Source organism: Nicotiana attenuata, unplaced genomic scaffold (assembly GCF_001879085.1).
Source record: "Nicotiana attenuata strain UT unplaced genomic scaffold, NIATTr2, whole genome shotgun sequence".
Lineage (NCBI taxonomy): Eukaryota > Viridiplantae > Streptophyta > Magnoliopsida > Solanales > Solanaceae > Nicotiana > Nicotiana attenuata.
In genome coordinates, this window is record NW_017670315.1 from 344,887 (window position 1) to 366,866 (window position 21,980).

Consider the following 21,980-nt stretch of genomic DNA (forward strand, 5'->3'; position numbering starts at 1 on the left):
ATTATAATTAGCTTACAGTCTTTAGTATTTTCAGACAGTCAGTATTTTTAATACTTCATTAGAGGCTTCATAGACTAGAGTAACAGTTAGACAGAGTCACATACTTTTCATGTTAAGCAATGTTGACTACATATATGTTTCAGACTTGTATTAGTGTTTTTACACTTTGATTTATATCATTCAGACTTTCAATATATCAGCATATGTTAGTTATCTTCCGCATTCAGTATATTATGATATCACATGTTGATTCAGCCAGCTAGTTGATTCGCTCGGTCACGTGTAGTCAGGCACCGAGTGTCGTGTTACGTCCAGGCCCATGTTCGGGGCGTGACACCTGTGTACATCAAAGTGATAGCCTTGTAGCAGGAGAGTGGGGCTAAGGATGTTGAGACTGAGAGGCCGAAGAAGAAGCTGGCTAAAGTAGAAATTGAGAGGGATGCTTTCAAGACTAAGCTTGCATAGGAAAAGGAGAAGAATGAAGGTATTCTTCAAGTGCCTAATATCCTTAGATTGATAAGTGATACGTGACTCTGTGATTACATTTGAAGTAACCTAAATGGCCATGAGTAAGATTTGCTAAAATATGGTTATCTAACATAATTATGCAATTTTTTGATGATGCCAAAATGGGGAAGATATGTTGTGCTTTCTACTTTGGACTGTGATGTTTATAACGTAATAAACCTGGTTCTTGATGATTTGTGACTTTAAAATAGAAAGTGTTCTAACATTGTGTCAATGTTGAGGTGAGTTGAAATAGGTTTCATGCTTATGAAAAGCACAAAGTTTGTCGTCATCAAAAAGGGGGAATTTGTAGGCCTGAGTAAATTTTTTTTGATGATTGACAAAGGAACACATGTGTGAACAAGATCCATACACAGTGTACACAGCGTACGGGCAGATTCAAGGACAAGGCATGCACGTAAAGAGGACAAGCATAAGTAGTTATATGTGATATCTCCTGAACGAAAAGGTTGCACAATTGATAAGGAGCATGACTCATTACTTGAAGAGAACTCTATCCTAGATAAGGAAGGAGTTAGAAGTTGAGGATAACTAGAACTCTTCCACCATGGAATAATATAGAATTAGAACTCTAGTTAATCCTATTCTACTAGCACTATATATTTCGGGATGTTCTCTTTTACGGGTGACACACAAATGCTGAAATTAAACAAGAGTTGAGAGAAAAATAGCATGGTATTTTGCAAGCAATTCCCGTGCGATTCAAGTTTTGCGAACCAGAAGCTACATGAACTAGATAGAAGAAATAGTTCCAAGTGGTTGTCTTTTATTGTAGTTCAATTGTGTAGTAGGGCTTTTGAGTTGTATCTTTCAGCTTTCTCTAGAAGCATTTGTACTAGATACTTTGAGCGTATTGTTCAAGTTAGAGTTAACTTGAAGTTGTTGCAACAACCTGAGGCTGGTTGCCACAAAGGGTTAGAGGTAATCCTTAGGTTTACAAGAGTTTTGTAAACTCTGTTTTTGGCTCAATGATTTAGTGGCATATTGGAAAAAATCCTACTTGAAAGTAGGTCGTGATTTTTTCACCTTTTGAGCCAAGTGTTTTTCACGTAAAATACTTGTGTTCTATATATACATTTTGCATTTACTATTCTGTAACTGTAGTGTAAGAAACACATAGAAGAACCATGTCCTTCTATAATTTGTGCACGCGAAAAAATTGAACACCACACAAATCACCCCACCCTCTTGTGTGGTATTAAAGTATAAAACATCAACTTAAAATTCAAATCGAAACCAAACCAACACGAGATTACATATGTATATTTTAAAAATATTGTATACATAAAAATATTTATTATAATATAGTTCATATATATTTAATAAATTTTTTAATAATTTATGTATCTTCAATTAGTTCTTTAAATTAATCGTTTTATATGGATTTAGACAGTTAGGTGAAAAGTTTATTAGAAATAGTTATTCTTGACCTTCGTAGGATAGACACCTCAAACCAACACTACTAGCACAAAATAATTATGACATACCTCAAAACTGTTTGCTAATTCCCCTTTCTCTCTTTCTCCTTCAATTTGTTTTCCTCTTTCCATGATCTGATGAATAAAACAACACATAAAACTTTACCAGGAGAAAGAAGTAAGAATTTAAAGAAAATGAAGAAAGAAGAATATATAGCATAAAACATTTTTGCAGATATAGCCATGCATAAAAAGTAGTGAGTGTTTTTTGAAGAATATTTCCCCATCTGAGTACCAAAATTAAACACACTTTTCTTGATTTATTAGAGACCAAATGACAAGCCTTTTTACTTGATGTTGATGATGAAAAATCTGAGATATATGGCTTTAGAATGCTGCAACAGAGAGTACGCAGTTCTTGCTTTTTTGCCCAATTTGTAGTGTTCTTTAAAGTCTTTATGTTGTAGTTTCTGGAATGTGACAGGACTTTCCTCGAAAGGAAATTAAATTTAATATAAAGTCACAATTAATCAGAAATAAATAAAATAAACAAACAAGAAACAAAATTTGTCCAAGTCATGATATTAAGAGAAAAAGTAGTATGAACGTCATGGATTTCAATATCTTCAACCATAGGTTCGTTGAAGTATGAAGTGAAGAAAGTGAAGTAGAGGTGATTAAGAAAAGGAGGAATAATCACAACATACGTCACGGATTTCAATGTCTTCAATCATAGGTTCTTTTGCTGAAGTGGGAGGATCAAGTTTCTTCAAATAAACACCAATAGCATCAAGGTACAACCCAGAACGCCCGTGAAATCCCACAATAGCTACACCTTCTTCCATCACAAGTGAAAATGGGGTTCCACCGTCCTCACACCCAAATGGTCCATAATTCTTTGCATTAGTTATAAAACATAGAGATTTTATAACCAAATGGCCACAACAAAGCCCAATTGTCCCCTTGATGTCTGTTAAATATTCCAAAGGAGTTGCCTCTATAACAACCTGAGAATATTGCAAATCACATATCGGTTATATTAGGATTCGAAATCTATGACCAAAAGCAAATTTGGACACTTAGTTGTATCCTCTTAATGCAAAGGAAGCGGCAAACTTAAATATGAAGCAACTAGTGCATTCATATCTTTGACTTGAAAGATGCTTATATAACTATAGATTTTACACTGTGTACATTGGAATTGAAATGCAAAACGTTGCTACACTATCATATTAAGTTGACATATTATAACGTGATTTTTCATATCAAGAGCATCATAAGGTAACTTGAAGGTTGAAGATAAAAGAATAATTTGCTATTACTGGTTTAATTCTCTTAATAAATATTTCTTTTTACATAATCTAAGCTCATTGCTATGACATGACACAAATTTAACTTGAGAAGAACGTGATAATCATGAGAAATAAATATGTCAACCACAATTTTTTGGACTTACCTTGTCTCTTCGACCTCCATCCCCTCCAAACTTTGTTGACTCTATGATAGTACCTTGTTCAGTAACTGTTCTAAAGATGATGGAGTCTATACAATCTCCATGAGCAATCAATATTTCTCTAATGGGACTTTTCAGCATGTAATTCCATTGTGATCCACCAGTGCCTCCCAGTGGCTCCACCAATATTGAGTCTGGTTGACCGTAACTCACTTGATTTCCCTTCTCATACATAACAAATCAATGGTTCCATTATCAAATTTGATCCCTATATTGGTAGTATTATTTTGCAGTGGAAAAAAAGAACGTATATTTAGACTGTCATGTAAAAGAAAAGAAGGCAAGTTACCATTGTTGGCGATATACTCTGATTTTTTGTTATTTTCCCTTTCTCTTAATATTTCTTATGATCATCTAATACAGTCATCCTTTTTCTTTTTTAAGTTATTCATTCATTCTATATAAGGAGTTAGAAGATAATATAAGTCATTAGCTTTAAGAAAGGGATCTGTGCTTAATAGAACTTACAAATATCATAAAACAATAATGATCTTCCTCTTGGAATATGATACAACTTTTTATCTTATTAAATCTAGCATTTAATCATGTCGCGTCTTTCCGTTTTCATCTCTATATTTCCTTATTGCCCACTGAACACTACGGCGTATGAACTAGGAACTTCCTCCGAAACCAATCAACGACTTTAGGAGATTATGGATTAGAACATTTAACAATCATATTCTGATTACTCCCTTTTTACTCAGCAAAGGAGTGAAATGCGAATAAATGACCCTATGTATGTCGATGATTTTATTATTTCTGGCAATAAACTTGACGTTGTCCGCAATTTTATGATATATCTTGGTGAATGTTTTCACATGAAGTATTTAGGTACATTGAAATATGTTGCGAAAGCCAAATGTATATAGTATGAATGAGTTACAACTACTATATTAAAATTATGGCAGCCACTAAATAATAAATAAGGCAATGAGACAATAATAAAAAGAACACCAGAATTTACGAGGTTCGGCCAATTTTGCCTACTTCCTCAGACACAACAAATATTTTATTCCACTCCAAAAATACAAGTGAAATAATACTAAAGAGAGAGAAGATACAAATGCCTTAAGAAGATGAGAAGGCAAATGAGAGGTGTGTTTAAATCCTAAACATTAGGCTTCCTTTTATAGGAAACAATTCCCAACCAAATTGCCAAATTCCCGATGTGGGAGCTTGACATCTTCAACAAATCTCCACCTTGGCAAAATTCCACATCTTCAATTTTTTCTTAATAACAAATTTTGGTTGTGTCTTCTTCTTCAATCTTTAGTGTTCAACAATGTTGATCAAATCCAAACAATGTTGAAACTTGACCACAATCACCACTTTTGTCTGCATATCAGCAGGATTCTCTGTAGTATGAATTTTTTTCACCGTGACTCCACCTTCTTCTTTGATTTCTCGTACGAAATGATACAGAACATCAATGTGCTTCGTCCTTGCATGATAAACTTGGTTCTTCGCTAATTGAATAGCACTGTGACTATCACAAAAAATTGTGACTTTTTTGTCCAATACCAAGCTCTTTTAGCAACCCCTGAAGCCAAATTGCCTTCTTCACAGCCTCTGTAATAGCCATGTACTTTGCCTCTGTTGTAGACAAAGCAACTATTGACTACAAAGTAGACTTCCAACTAACTGGTGCCTTTGCAAAAGTAAACACATAACCAGTAGTTGATCTTCGTTTGTCCAGATCACCCGCAAAATTTGGGTCACAATATCCAACTACCGACCGATTGCCTTCCTACTCAAAAACTAACCCAACATCTACAGTATTATCAATATACCGTAGAATCCATTTCACAGCTTGCCAATGCTCCTTTCCTGGATTATGCATATATCTGCTAATAACTCCAACAGCTTGTCAAATGTCAGGTCTCATACAGACCATTGCATACATCAAGCTACCAACAACATTTGCGTATGGTACCCTTGACATATACTCCCGTTTAGCTTCATCTTTTGGCGACATAGTAGTACTTAGCTTAAAATGGAGAGCAAGTGGAGTACTAACTGGCTTAGTCTTCTCATTTATGCCAAAACGCTGTAGTACTCTTTTTAAATATTCTTTCTGAGATAAACAGAGTTTCTTTGAAAATCTATCTCTTATTATCTCCATGCCAAGAATTCTCTTTGCCTCACCTAGGTCCATCATATTGAACTCCTTCTTTAGTTGAATCTTCAACTTATCAATTTCTTCCAAATTCTTGGAAGCTATCAACATATCATCAACACATAGGAGAAGATATACAAAGGAACCATCTTTAAGCTTGTGCAAATACACAAAATGATCGTATTTGCTTCTCTTGTACCCTTGCCGCAACATAAACTTGTCAAATCGCTTGTACCATTGTCTAGAAGATTGTTTCAATCCGTAAAATAATTTTTCAAGTTTGCACACCATATTTTCTTTTCCAGCAACTTTGAATCCTTCTGGCTGAGTCATATAGATTTCCTCCTCCAAGTTTCCATGGAAAAAACACAGTTTTTACATCTATCTAAACTAGTTCCAAATCCAACTATGCTACCAAAATCAATATAATTCTAATGGAGGAATGTTTTACAACTGGAGAAAATACTTCATTGTAATCAATTTCCTCCTTTGAGCATATCCTTTGGACACCAGTCTTGCTTTGTAGCGAACATCTACTTGGTTAGGAAATCCTTCCTTCTTTGCATAAACTCATTTGCACCTAATTGCTTTCTTGTCCTTCGAGAGATTGACCAATTCTATATATGATTCTGATGAAGGACTGCATTTCATCATTCATGACAATCCTCTACTTATCTTCTTCTGAACTCTGAGCTGCTTTATTATAAGTGGTAGGAATACCATTAGCTACAATTGAGGCTACACAAGCCTCTATAAGACGATTAGACGTCTTTATTTCTCTTTTAGGTTTACTTGTTGCAATTGACTCAAGTTTCTGTTGAGGTTCTTGAGTTGGAACCTTTCTCTCAACTGCTCTTCTTCCAGAGGATAATCTTCATTTGTTTCCTCCTCTGCTTCTTGTGTAGGAAAAATAAATTTTTCCTCAAACTCCACCTGCTTAGAAGCACCCTCATCTTGTTTGGTATCTTCATCTGTTACCTTAGTTACTATAGCAGATTCATCGAAGATATCATCTCTGCTGAATATTACTTTCTTTGTCATAGGTCACCATAAGCGGTATCCTTTGATTCCAGAAGTAATCCCCACAAAAATAGTCTTCTTTGCCCTTGGATCCAATTTTGACTCTACCACATGATAATATACAGTTGAGTCAAACACGTACAAAGAGTCATAATCTACAGCAGGCTTTTCATATCATTTTTCAAATGGTGTCTTGCCATTAATAGCATCAGATGGTAGACGATTAATGAGGTGGCATGCATATGTAATTCCCTCAGCCCAAAATTCTTTGCCCAAGCCAGCAACATTATACACTGTACCTTCTCCCTCAAGGTCCGGTTCATACGTTCTGCCACTCCATTCTGTTGCAGTGTACGTCTGACAGTGAAGTGTCGGACGATGCCATCATTTTCACAAACCTTATTGAAATGATTATTTTTGTATTCACCTCCATTGTCTGTGCGAATACACTGGATCCTCCTGCCTGTTTGATTCTCCACCATCGTCTTCCATTTGAGAAAAATTCCCAACACTTTATCTTTCCTCTTCATTGTATACACCCACACTCTTCGGAAAAAAATCATCAACAAAGGTTAAAAAATAGTATTTCCCACCCAATGAAGGTGTTTTGTAAGGACACCAAACATGAGAGTGTACATAATCCAAAATACCTTAGTATTATGGATCGCAATACCAAATTTAACCCTTGTCTGTTTTCCTTTGACACTATGCTCGCAAAACTCCAAGTTGCAAGTCTTTACTCATTTTAACAATCCTTGATTTGATAGAGTTTTCAAGTATTTTCCTCCAGCATGTCCCAAGGACATGTGCCATAGCCTGGTTGCTTCTGCCTCTTTGTCGTCATTGGATGTCACTGTCGCTGTTCCAATAACTGTACTACCGTGATAGTGGTACGTGTTATTGTTCTTCTTATTGGCCTTCATTACCAGTACTAGTGCACTAGAGCATATTCTCATCACTCCATTTTCTGCAATTATTTTTAACCCTTTTGATCCTAGGGCTCCCACAGAGATGAGATTCTTCTTCAAACCCGGTATATATCGAACATCTATTAATGTTCTGATCATTCCATTATGGTTCCTTAATCATATCAAACCAATGCCATATGAGGTAAGAGGGCTGTTATCCACTGTGTGGATGACTCCATATTCTCCTTCTTGAAAATCCACGAACCAGTCCTTGTTGGGACACATATTATAGCTACAAGCCGAGTCCATCAACCATATGTCTGATGATGTTGATGACTCTGTTATAACTAATTAGAAGTCTGAATCATCACAATCAGCTACATTTGAATCCATAATGGCCTTTCCATTGTTATGTTTAGCCTTATTCTTCAATTTCGGACATTCTTTCTTCCAGTGCCCCTTTTCTCAACAAAAGGCACATTCATCTTTGTTAGGTCTAGATCTTGACTTGGATCTTCCCTTCTTTGTCCTCGTTTGATTTTGAGGACAACCCCTCACAACCAATGCTTCTCCTTCTCCGCCCTTCTGTTTTTCTCCCTTTCTTTGTTCATACCTGTACAAAGCCGAACAAACTTCTCTAAGAGAAACTTCATCATTTCCATGGAGTAGAGTAGTTTCAAGGTGCTCGTACTCATCAGGAAGTGTCCCCAACAACATCAAGGCCAAGTCACCATCATCAGGTTGCATCCATATTTTGCAAATCTGTGACCAACTTATTGAAACTGATGATATGTTCATTCATTGTGGTACCAAGAACATAGGTGAAGCGAAACAATCTCTTCTTCATGTACAATTTATTTTGACTGTTTTTCTTCAAAAATTTATCCTCCTATGCTTTCCATAATTTACTTGCAGAAGTTTTCTTTGTGTATGGATATTTCTGCTCTCTAGCAAGGTAGGATCGAATGGTACCGCAAGCAACACGGTCGATAATTTTCCGTTCTTCTTATCCAACAACATCTGGTTTCTTTCTTCAATGGCAAGATCTAGCCCTTGTTGAAAAAAGGACATCTAGAACCTTGTCATTCCATATCCCAGAATATCCTAACCCGTCAAAAATTTCTACCACAAATTTCGCATTTGACACAATTCTTGTCATAAGCAAAGATGCCAACGATGACGTATTATTGACACTTGATGTAGATTCTTCTTGTTTATTGTCTCCCATTTTTTACACAAATATTATTTAATAGCTGACAACACAAATCAAGATTATTTCCTTTCTGGTGTGGAAGATTAGACTACGCTACAACCACAAAGCATACTCAGACAATACCTTAGCTCAGTTACCAAGATAAATCTTTTCTGGTGTGGAAGATCAGACTATGCTGCAACCACAGAGAATACTTAGACAGTACCTTGGCTCTGATACCAATTGTTGTGCAAGCCAAACATATATAGCGTGAATGAGTTACAACTACTATGCCAACATTATGGCAGCCACTAAATAATAAACAAGACAATAAGACAAAAATAAAAAAAAATATAAAAAAAAGGCAATTTTAGAGTTTCTGCTATTTTGGTCTAATTCTTGTGGCTCGTGTTGTACTTTGCGGTGTAATTTCTACTATGTTGTCCTATTTCTGATGGGTGGTGCAGTCTTTGGTATTGCAGTTTTTGACAGAGATTTTATCAAAGTTTTCGCTAAATCTAACGAATTTCTTAAATATTTAGACAGAGACCAAATATGCTCAATTTTGGCAAACCTAAAGCAGCAAAACTGTTCAGGAATATAAGCTTGTAACAACCACTTCACAACTTTTCACCTTATGAATTAGCTTTTGCGATCAAAGTCAGTCGAGTTCTTTATGAAGTAGTTCACAACCTTTACTGAATAAATTTTTGGATTTGAAGTTATGTGGAGAGATCCAAATTAAAGAGGAATAAATTTTTGGATTTAAAGAAAGTTGGTGAGAATGCTGAAAACTATGAGGGTGAATACAAAGAAACAGTAGAAAAAAATAAAGATAAAGAATGATAGATTGATAACAATGTAACATTGACACCAGTGAGTGTATCTGCTCACTCTCTCTGCCAAAAAGTCAAAGTAAAAATAGTACTATTAAGACTTACAAAATTAAAAGTCACAATTCAAAATAACTATGTACGTATAGTAGCAGTTTTTAAACACTTTCTTGTCTTATTTGCCGTCTTTTTTATCACTATGTAGCAGTTTTTAAATTATTAGTTTGTCATGTATTGTTAATCATTGGTTGTAATTCTCTTTGAGAATTAATTATTGTGTACCAAGTCACTTAATTTGAGTACATGGTATATAAGTGCATGTCAAATTTGTTACGCTATTTATAGTTCATCTTTAGTATAACATACTATGAATCTCTCTACGAGAATACTAATAATGGAAGTTATACTATAAGCATTATGCTGCTTTAAATTTGACGAAAGCATGTCATTTGCAGCATATATATATATGTTGGATGCATCTACTGCATTTCTCTTGGATCTTTTATAAATACTATTTTCTAGAGTATAATTTTTTTTTAAATGATGTAAATATAATATTAAAACATATGTGTGACTTTAACATGAAATTTGAACACAAAAATAATTATATATTGTCTATAACTATATTGTATGACATACCGATAAGTTGTTTGCTTCCCCTTTGTCTCTTTCTCCTCTTTCCATGATTGTAATTTTCACTGGTTAATGCCAAAGTAATCACTTTTTTCCTTTCAAGTTCAAAAGACCTAATGTATAAAAAGTACACAAGACTTTAACAGGAGAAATAAATATAAGAAAGAAGCATAAAAAGTCATAGCAGGAAACAATTTTGCATATTTATAAAAAGTCATTTTCAAGATATTGATCCAACAAAGTTAATTTACAAAAGAAAAAGGAAGTTCATATAATAAAGAAGAAAATACAAGACCTGAATATTCAAGAAAACAAACCTATCACCGCATTATTCCTCCCAAATCCTGCTCATTTACCATTACTAGCTACTTTTAAGTTACCAATGTTAGGGACAAATGTAGATCATAACTTATGGGTTAATTCATATCCAATAGTCAGGCTTTCTATATGCAATAAAAGATCTATACTAAATAAATACAAATAATATATATATATATATTTCGAACCCAGTAAATTAAATGGAATATGCATGGTAGATTCCGTAATTCGAATCCCTCTTGTTCAAATCCTGTGTACATTTAATTTATGCCTCTTACCTTTTGGTCGCTTAAAGTTCAGCAAACCAAGATTAAGCTGCTATTAGAACCTCTTGTTTGAGAAATAAACTATTGGATTCATAAAGATTTACGAGAGAAGTTGAAGTAATTGGCTAAAGAATGGCCAGCGACAGAAGGAAGAATGAAATAGCTAGAGATTGACAATTCCAACATTATTTAAAATACAAGTCATTGACTACTGAACTACTTTTTTAATACCATTATCATCCTACTCTTCTCAACCAATTGTGATAGTTATCTGCACGTCTCTCGGATCTTGATATCAAAGAAGACTATTCAAAGAAGCAATTCAGAAAAAATTTCAGATGCTTATTCCAACAAGGAAGCAAAGTCAATGAATGTGAGTTCTCTGAAACCATATATATACATACATATATATATATATATATATATATATATATATATATATATATATATATATATATATATATATATATATATATATATATATATGCAACAAGCAACATATATATTTTGATTCCTACCTCATGCGATATATATAAAATAATGTTTTTTGTGGGGGGCAGGGGCGTATCCAGTGTTGACGATACGAGTTCATCTGAACCCATAGCTTTCGCCCATACCTTGTGTTTTTACCTAAAAAGTTATTAAATATGTATAAATAATAAGTTTTAAACCCAATAAATAATAAGTACACGCTCTCGCATTCTATTGGTAGTAGGTTTCTTTGACTACCGGTCGTTTTCTATTATTATGATCATCTTATGATCGCGTTGTTTTTATGCTGCTTTACGTGACTTTTTGTTGTTGTCCCTCCTCATCTATCTTTTAATTAATGTGGTGCTTATGTTTTCTTGAGCTGAGGATCTACTGGAAACAGTCTTTCTACCTTCACAAAGGTAGCGGTAAAGTCTGTGTATACATTACCCTCCTCATACCCTACGATGTGGGATAATACTGGGTATATTGTTGTTGTTGTATAGTAAAATTACAAATCTGAACCTATAAAATTTAAATCTTGGATTCGCCTCTACGGGGTGAGTAAGCCATGCGATTCAGAAAAATTTGTGCGAGAAGTTGAAGTAATTTGCTGAAGAAGTACTTGAAAGGCCAACAGATAGCAGAATCAAATAGCTAGAGCTTGAAACTAACAATTCCAAGATTAAAATACAATCCATTGACTTCTGAAGTCACCAATACTCATTATCATCTTAGTATCCCGACCGGATTCCCAACTACATACTCTATCTTTGCGGGGGTCCTATTATCCTCCTAAACTATGTTAAAGTCAAATAAATTCACTTTTAAAGTACCATAACCAAGTTGGGCCGTGAACCACACTCGCTGGACACATCAGATTTCATTATAAAATAAAAAATAATAAAAAATTTCCTTTTCCTTTCTATTTTCTCTTCTTCGTTACTCTAGTCATCACCAACAAACCGGAATAACAAATATTCACTCATATTTATTTACCCTCCAATCTGCCTTATTCTTTTTCTGCTGCTACGCTAGACTTGAGGTCTTTAATTGGTTATTATAGTAGAAGATGTTTGGATGGTGGCTATAATTGGTGATTGTGGGTGGCGTAAAGATGATGGATATTATAATTAAGAGGTGATTGATGATATTAATATAAGTGTACCTGCTAGGTTAGAAGAAAGTTTTTTCCGATTAAGATTTCAATACCTCCATTTTTCCCAGCATGGGAAGATTTTCCGATGATGAGTCTTTTTCCCCAAATCTGAGTGTATATTGCTTTGCTTATGAATATAGCTTTTTGAGAGTTTAATTTGTGTATAAAAAGGATACAAAGAGGGGAAAAAAAGCAGAATAAATGGAAGAAGAATGGCTAGACAAATCGCTGACGAGTGAATTTTCACCCATTTTTCATAAACTCTCCATTAGGGATCGGCCTAGAGGCGATTTTGAAGGAAAAACTCAACACCAATTCATAGATTTGTACACTTTAACTCATTCTCTACCATTTCTAACATCACCAATTAATTTTTAGCCCTAATCTTTGCTCTTCCATGGTAGAAAAATAGGGATTTAGGATGAATTGGGGACTTTTGCAAATTAGGGATTTAGACCTCAATTTGAGGTCGAATTCCGAAACTAATTACAAAATCGGGTTCGGGGGTGAATGGGTAAATGGGTTTTAGTCCAAACCTCTGGTTTTGACCAAGCAAGTCCGAAATTGACTTTTTTGACTTTTTGGAAAAAATGTGGAAACCCTAAATTTATGCATTGTAATTGATTCCCTTAGCATTATTTGACACTATCGATTCAATTGTGGTTAGATACGAGCAGTTTGGAGGTGGAATCTAGAGGAAAGGCCCCGGTACAACTCTGAGTTGACTGCAGAGTGAGGTAAGTTTTGGGTTTAACCTTGATTTGAAAGAATTAGGAATCCTTGAACTATGTGCTATGTGAAATTCATGTGTCGCGGCGTATATGCGAGGTGACGAGTGCTTATACGCTCCTGAATTGCTTGTTTCCCTGATTTTTTGTATTTCCTTAATTATTTTCCTCCATGCCTTAACTGTTATGTGTTTAAAATGCTCCCATGCCCTTATTTGCCACTTGTTAATCATTGTGCTCGTGTTAAAAATATTAGATCTTCCCATGCTTTCATGACTCACTACTATTTTCCTTAATTGACTTACATGCACTCTTTGATTGTCATTTACTCTCCATATTTGTTAATCGTAAAGGTTCTTGTGAGTTGAGTTATTGATTTAATTGTACTTATTGATTATTTGATACTGATATTTGATTTTATATATATATATATATATATATATATATATATACACACACACTATTTTTGATATTATTACAGTGGAATAAGGGGGGATTGTGCTGTGTGGTGGGATCGGGTTACGCGCCATAACAATCTATGTGTTTCTATTTCCTTATTGTGTTGTGTTGTTTTTCAGTATTTTCATACGAGACTGTAACGATTGGTATAATTCTGGCCTTCACTGGTTTTTCTTTGAGGATTGAGCCATTTTCTTCGGTTAACTACTTTATTTCGTTCAGTATTTTCCTTTCCTATCTTTATTTTATACTGCGTACAGGTTATAGTGTAAGTAACACGCATTAGCCTCATCACTATACTCTACACTTCTTGTGCAGATTTGGAGTCGGTCCCAGCGGCGGTCATTAGTGTGCTCGGCTGGCTATCAGTGTGGAGACTTGAGGTACAACTGCTCGGCGTCCGCAGCCCCTAAAGTCCCCTTAAATTAATTTACTGTGTAATTTCTCTCAGGCAGCTCTATGTTTTGTTCTGACCTTTATTTGTACTATTAGTAGCTCGTACACTTGTGACACAATGTCCAGAGTTGTATTAGATATTTTAGTTGATATGGTTTCCGTAGTTTACTTTAGATTATTGCAGTTATTTCGGCTTCTTTCTTATCATTTAATTTGAACTGTTGAAAATGGATAAATCGTTCTAACGTTGGCTTGTCTAGCAAGTGAAATATTAGGCGTCATCACGATCCCGAAGGTGAGAATTCCGTGTCGTGACAATGTCCTTTGGAAGTGGAGAAGAAACGAATAAAGATTTAAAAGAAAAAGACAAAGGAAAAGGAAAAGGAAAAAAAAAAGTAAAAAATTATATATCGAACAAAAAAATGTAAAAAAGCAAAAAGAAACATTTGGAAATTACTTTTTCTTGCTTCTCACTCTCTCAAGGAGAGTAAAATACACACACTCTGCCATGTACGTTTTAAGGGTGCAAATAATTTCACTTAAATATAGTTTAGGAAGGTAATAGGACCCCTACACAGGTGGAAATCCGGCTATATATCAGGGGTAATTATGCATTTTCCCCTTAGCAATTGATAAAATTATCTCTTGTCCAGACAGACGACCTGTAATCTAATATACCTTTGACTCTACTCGTCTTCGGAACTACACCAATAATCTAGTTATTTAGTAAGCCAATTAGAAGAACAATCGAAGGATATCTAGTCAATTTTTATACAAGTAAAATGGGAACATGTGAAAAAAACAAAAACACAACAACAAATGCTTGCCATTTTAATTTGTTTGACCAAATTACCTTAAGTTAATGTGATGAAACAGGATCATTCATTAACTCATTTTTTATTTTAATGCTCAAGTCCCTAGTTGGGTCCTTGAGTTGATTTTCATATCACAAAATAGATTACAAAGAGGAGGACCAGACCAAGCCTCTTCATTACATATTTAAAAGGCATGTTGCCTTTAAAAAGCTGACTATACCTACTTCCATAAAGGTATATCGGTCGCCAAAAAACAAAAATTCCCTAACTAATGAAATCTTTGACATTAAAGAAACCATTTCTAGGTTTAATTCTAATGTTACATTTACCTTGTTGATCATTCTTCAGTGCCGCTGTCACCTGTCTTGGAAGTGAGATAACTTCAGTGAAAAAAGTCTTCCTCTTGGTCATTTCACCCCAGTTGGCCAACATATCCACCATTGTATTTCCTTCCCTCCAGATATGTTTGCACTCCACTGCATAATTCCTCGCAATTTCCCTTATCTTATGAGTCGAGTACATAATCTGCCAATTCTGTTTCGACTCATCGATAACAAGGGATGTAACAATCTGTCAGTCTGTCTCCACAATAAGGTTCCTTATATTGTTGTTCTTGCACCATTTAATACCCATCATCATGGCCTTTGCCTCAGCAGCATTATTAGAGCATTTTCCAAAGTACGCCGAGAAGGCCATTATGAAGTTTCCATTATGGTCTCTCACAACACCTCCTCCTCCTGCACTTCCCGGATTTCCTTTGCTACAGGCCATCCACATTCAATTTGAAGCATCCCGGTGCAGGTTTCATCCAGCTCACTCTTTTGATACTTAGGCATTGTTGTAATCTTTCTATCAAACACATGTTACTTATCCAGTCATTATGAAAGTTGACTGAAGGTAAGGTAGTATGTAATAACATGTTCATTAGATAACAAGTATTCTGGATGACTTGCCCCGCATAATACTTTATACCTTCAAACTTATAAGAACACCTTGCCTTCCATATATGCCAACAAATAACTATGGGGAGGCATTGCAAAACCATTTCTTGTACTTTATTCTTTGGTTTGGTTAGCCACCACTTCATAATCATAGCCCTCATTGTTCCCTGCTGGATAGTGATGCCACAAGAATTGCTAAAAAAGGACCACACCTTTCCTGCTATCTGACTTGTGGAGAATAAATGATCAATTGACTCACAAGAAGCTTGGGTACAATAAGTGCACTTAGAAGTGCCTTGTATTTTAAACTTTTCAATGACAATCTCATCTGTTGGTAGTCTTTTTTCAAGTAATCTCAGCATCAAAAAGGAGAGTTTAAATGGTAACTTTGGATGCCATGTTTTGATACCTGTGGAAGTGTGATTTTTGGTAGTCCTGAGTGCATTCCAGGCTGACTTGCATGAGAACTTCCCTGATTGCTCAAGTGTCCAAACTGGCTTGTCATCATCCATAGGATGTATTTTGATTTTTCTGATAATTCTCACCAAATAATGAGGAAGTATAGCTTGCAATCTTGTTACATCCCATTTCTTACCCCTGATGAATTGTTGAACTTTGGTTCCTTTAGGAGTAGGATGGTTAACCCCTAGATTTGCCAAAGCTCCTTGACCTATCCAGTTGTCCCACCAAAAGGACAAATTACCTTTACCTATTTTCCAGAGAATATATTTTTCAATTTCTTCCTTGATCTCCATGTGCCTCTTCCAGATTTGAGAAAGACCATGTCTTAGCTTATATGAGACTGGATGATCCCTCTTACAATATTTAGCCTCAATGAATGTCCTGAATAGGTTGTTACTTGTCCTGAATGTCCACCATGCCTTCGCTGCAAATGATAGTGACATATCATGCAAACTTCTGAGTCCAATTCCACCCTCGTTGGTAGGAAAACATAAGTCCTTCCATGATTTCCAATGGTACTTGTTGCTACCATCGTCTGACCCCCAATAGAATCTGGCAATGATTTTTTCTACCTGGTTCAAGACTGTTTTAGGAGGGCTAACACCGCCTTGCCACCATAGGATAAAAGCTTTCCTTGCCACCCTTGGATCCTATTAGATACTTTAACCACCATCTCATTAAAATATACTATCTTCTTTCTTCCCAAGTATATTGGGCATCCCAAATACTGAAAAGGAAATTCTGATGCCCTGAAACCAGTGATAGAACATACTTCTTGTATTTTCTCAGGAGTTGTATCCGGGCTCATCACGATGAAAGGCTTAGCCTTGTTTACCAGTTGCCCAGATGCTGCCTCATACCTCTTTAACTTGGCCATCATATTTTATAATGATTGTTGATCACCAGATGAGAACAATATAGTGTCATCAGCATAACAAAGATGTGTAACTATAGGTCCATTTCTATCAACTGAATATGGGATAAATGCTGTTTCAGTGAGCTGATCCATTAATCTTGAAAATAATTCTGCCCCAATTACAAAAAGTGATGGTGAAAGTGGATCACCCTGCCTCAAACCTCTTGAAGAATTGAAGAAACCATGTCTCTTCCCATTTATAATGATGGAGTACCAGACATTTGAAATCAATCTCCATCCCCTGTCCACCCAAACTTCTGAGAAACCCATTTGCCTCATAACTTGGCATATATAGTTCCAATCCACTCTGTCGTAAGCTTTGGTCATATCCAATTTCATCACTACATTTCCTTCAGTGTTTGGCCTTCTGATGTTATGCACCAGTTCCTGAGCTAACATAACATTCTCTGTAATGGATCTGCCTCTAATGAATCCTGTTTAGTTAGGAGAAACCAACTTATGCATGATTGTGGAAAGCCTTCTGGTCATCAGCTTTGAGATAATATTACATGAAAAATTACTCAAACTGATTGGCCTGAAGTGGTTGAATTCATGTGGGTTGGGCACTTTAGGAATTAAAGCAAGACATGTATGAGTGAATTCCTTGGGAAGTTCGGCACCTGCAAAAAAGGCAAGTATCATTAGTTGTAAATCCCCCAGCAATGATATCCCAGCAAGTTTGGTAGAACTTTGTTGCGATACCATCTGGGCCAGGAGCACTGGATTCGCTCAGAGAAAAGACCACTTCTTTTACTTCCTCCAAGCTAGGAGTTATGGTTAAGTTCCTATTATCTTCATCAGTGACCAATTTAGGTATACAATTTAGTATTGAAAAATCCCTTGGATATAGTTCACTTTTAAACTGTTTTTGGAAAATTGCAACAGCCTCTTTTGCAAGTTGTTGTTCTCCTTCCACCCAAGTACCATCTTCTTTATTCATTCTACTGAGCTGCATTCTTCTTCTCTTTCCTTTTATCACAGAATGATAGAATTTTGAATTGGTTTCCCCTTGAACAAACCATTTCAAGCCGGCTTTCTGTCTCAAGAACTTTTCCTCCACCTTGTTGTTCCTGATAAGTTCAGCATTGGCTTTGTTCAGGGCTATTCTTTGAGTGTCATTATTTTCTGCAATCATCTTTTCCTCTAACACCCTCACTTGCTCCTCCATCTGTTTGGTCTTCTCAAAAATATTACCCACTACATTTCTGGACCACCAAGATAGTTTCTTACAAGTATTCTTTAATTTTAGATGGAATTTCCACATAGGATTCCCTATCACCTCCTCCTGCCAAGCTTCTGATACAATATCCAGGAAAGAAGATTCATCCACCCATAGATCTAAGAACCTGAAATAACTAGGAGTTTGTACCTCATGTATTTTCCACACACAAAAAGAGGTGAGTGATCAGATCTGATTCTGATAAGGTGAGGGACACAAGTGTTATTAAAGAGCTGCAACCATTTTTGATTAGTCAACACTCTATCCAACCTCTTCCACACCCTCTTACTGGCTTCCCATCCATTGCACCAAGTATATACTGAACCATAATATCTACCAGCTCCGTGTCAATGATACAATTGAGGAAATCCATGATATTTGACATTCTATGTACATTACCCCCCAGTTTTTCATCAGGAGAAAGAATACAGTTAAAATCTCCCCTACTATCCAAGGGACATCATGGTTGGTTGCTATGTTTCTGATGTTATCCCAAAGATCTACCCTAAGAAGAGGGTCACATTTAGCATAAATAGCAGTCACTAACAGGTCATTACCATTCAATTTCAGAGAACAAGTGACTTGTTGCTCTGTATCCTCAATAACTTTACAATCCAACCAGTCTTCACAAAATATCCAGATTTTGTTATTACAATTGGAGTAACCAAACCCACTCCCCAATCTTGTTTTATACCTTGTCATTTTCTTAGGTTTACAGAAAGGTTCCATCAGAGCAATAAAAGGAATCTGATGAGTAATCTTCATCTGCAAAAGTCTTTCAAAGGCACCTTGACTTTTGGTACCTCTAATGTTCCAAAAAATGGACTTAATCATAAAAAACTTTTGGTTTAGGGGTCCGTTTGGCCTGTGACATATTCACAGTATGTTGAACATTTGACCTTCCTCCTTTTCCTCCCCTACCACCTCTGTTGGCTCTACCGCCTCTACCAGAGTTTGCTCCTCTTAGTGACAAGTGACCTTTTCAATCACCTCCCCAAAGGCTTTATCAAGTTCATTGTTTGGATCAGAAGGAACAACTTCAATCAATTTCTTTGCAGTTTCATCATCTGAGCTAGATTCCTCTTCTACACTCTCTGACTCATCTATTTCACTCTCATTTTCTCCGTATTCATGATCAGAACTTTCGTGATCCCCTTCTTCTGATTCATTTGCACTTCCAATATCAGCTTCCTTATCTATCCTTGTGCTTCCGTTCAAGACTTGAAGAGCAGTTGGAGATAAAGGTTGTGGGATTATGTGATTCCTTGTTTGTTCGGTGGATTCAGTTATCCTGGATACCTAATTTTCATGTTGTGAGTCTTCATTGTCCTGGGCACAGTCATGGAATAGCTCCTGATGTTGAGCCCCTCCACGTGTTCTTGTATAGTTATCCAGCTCATTGTTGTATTTTGGGTTTTGTTGCTTTTGATTGCCTGTATTATCTTTTTGTCCTCCTTTGTTGCCTTTAATTTTATTTACCTTTTGATGCATTTGGTCTTGGTTGTTTTCTGCATTCTCCTGAGTATGTTGCTTGGTCTGGTTCTCCTTTTGTGTCACCACCTTCTTTTTTGTTTTGTTTTCTTGATGTTCCACACTTTCATCCACCATTTTTCCTTTTCCTGGGACCTCCGGAGCCCTTGTCAAGTGATGTTGATGATCTGGTTCTTGAATGACAATGCCTTTGTTATGCTTGTGTACCTGAGGGTTATCTACTTGATTCTTATTTCTGCTTCTCTTTTTCTTTTTTGGTTGTTCCCATTGGTTACTATCTTTTGAATTACTTGGCTCTCCTACTTCCCTCCGTACGTTACTACTTTTGTCTTGTACCATTTCCTCTGATTGTGTTCCCCCTCCTTTGTTCGCATTTTCGCCATTCAGTTTCTTGTCATCCCTTTCTTTTTTCACTCTAGATTGATCCTCCATGTGGCCTTGAAGCAAGCAACATTTACAGTAGCTTGGAACCCCATCATACTCGATGTCTAGCCACATTCCATCTTCCGACCCTTCTAATTTATTAAATCCCAACCAAATCTGATCTTGTTTGGGCTTTAATAGATCAATCTCTACCTTAAGCTTAGCTACATTCCCATTAGTTTTGGAATACGTAGCTTGATCAGGAGCAATAGCTGTACCTACAGATTCAACGATCCTTGACATCACATCCCATCTGAAAAGATGCCAAGTTGGTGAATTAATATCCATACAGGCACAATGGAAGTTTCTATCTCAGGTTTAAAATCTGCTGTCCACTTTATGATTTTCATGGGCTTTCCTCCTAGCGATAGGTAAGGTTTGTCATAGATGTGGTTATAATCGGTCTGCATTAGAGAAATCTATATACACATACCTATGATCAAAGTAAGCAATCTTCACCGGACCTTTCAGATGATATCTTCGAACAAAATCTCTCCTAATCTCCTCCATTGTTGGCTTACCTTTTGAGAACTTCCCAATAACTGTCAGTTTGCACTCTTGAGCCAGATTTATAAAGTAATCTTGCGCATTGAAAAAGACTTCCGGCTTTCCCAGGTGTGTGCCCTGTTTGATGTCTACTGGCGCTTTGTCCTTAAGGTCTGCTGCTAGATTTGAGTGAACAACAGCTGAAAAAGAAGGTTTGGATGGAATATTTAGTTGGGTTTTCTGTAATTGTTGGTTTTGATGTTGGTTTGTTTGTGTTTTCTGTTGGATATGATGTGTCTCTGTTGGATTGCTGATTTTTTTATTAGGATTTGGGATATTCGGGTTAGGATCTTTCTGGTTGGTTTGTTTGTTCTTATCTGGTTTGTCAAAATTGGAAGATACTTTCAATCCTGCTAAACCGGATCTATGGTGTCCTGCAGAAACATTTTCACTTATTTTCTCATTTGTTCCATCGGAGGATTGGTCGGACTCGGTATCTATGTGTTTCGATACATCCGATGCTGCTGGATTTTGGTTGTCGGTGTGTTGGCCGTGTGTTTTTTGGCCTGTGTCGTCGGTAGTGGTTGATGTATGCTGATGTGTAGGGTCTTGATTGGTAGTTTGGGATGGTATGTCAGGTGGGATCCCTTCCTTCTTTCCGAAAAGGTCCATGGTTACCATGTAAATCTAGAGAGAAGTGGGAGCAAAACCTGATCAATTGAAAACTGTTGAATTGGAAGTTGATTTTCGTTTTAACTCATTTCCCCGTAATATTCACAAATAGTTCAGTTGAGACTTCTATCAAACAGATTGTAGCCATTGTTTAATTAACATTACAAATTGCCGCTGCAAGAATCACAACACTTTTGGTGCAGCCATTTAATTCAGTTTTTGTTGAATTCCACAGTTCCTCAGCTGAACAGATGATTTCCATGGTAAGAAAATTGTTTTCCACCACAAGGAAATTCCCAGCTATATTTTCGAGCTACAGTTCTTCTCTTCCCAATTTGGTCGAGGGAGAAAACTAACTTTTGGCCAAACCACAGTTAACGGGTTGTTTATGTAATTTAAATAAGTCTTGAGTTTCTTGACCTTTATGTGATGACCCACCACGTCATCATGCCACTTGGCATATATTAATGCTATATGGAAGCTTACATAAGAAGAAGGCTAGCATTTGTGAGAAGATTCTAAAGAAGTATGAATATTTTTCTTTAGGAAGAATCTAGATCCTTATGGATTTGCTAGGAAAATCCTTGAAATCTTCTA

At 36.1% G+C, this 21,980-nt stretch overlaps 2 protein-coding genes across 12 annotated transcripts in view; both read right to left on the minus strand.

Moving 5' to 3' along the window:
- LOC109237713 overlaps window positions 1–10,918 on the minus strand; it is a 72,428-nt gene extending 61,510 nt beyond the window's left edge. For all 11 annotated transcript variants that reach the window (XM_019404067.1, XM_019404066.1, XM_019404065.1 and 8 more), the window contains exons 1-5: window positions 10,758–10,918; window positions 10,168–10,274; window positions 3,403–3,621; window positions 2,654–2,953; window positions 2,016–2,081 (exon numbers count right to left, since the gene is read on the minus strand). In XM_019404067.1, coding sequence (XP_019259612.1) covers window positions 2,016–2,081; window positions 2,654–2,953; window positions 3,403–3,621; window positions 10,168–10,212 — 630 coding nt within the window. In that variant the 5' untranslated portion in view covers window positions 10,213–10,274; window positions 10,758–10,918. The remainder of the gene's footprint in view (window positions 1–2,015; window positions 2,082–2,653; window positions 2,954–3,402; window positions 3,622–10,167; window positions 10,275–10,757) is intronic.
- An 8,673-nt stretch (window positions 10,919–19,591) lies between these two features.
- Window positions 19,592–21,765, minus strand: LOC109237715. The gene is made up of 2 exons (XM_019404070.1): window positions 20,659–21,765; window positions 19,592–20,478 (listed from the first exon to the last, which is right to left on the minus strand). Exons 1-2 carry the CDS (start codon window positions 21,390–21,392, stop codon window positions 19,611–19,613), a joined length of 1,602 nt encoding a protein of 533 aa, XP_019259615.1. The 5' UTR covers window positions 21,393–21,765; the 3' UTR covers window positions 19,592–19,610.
- Between the last annotated feature and the right edge of the window lie 215 nt (window positions 21,766–21,980).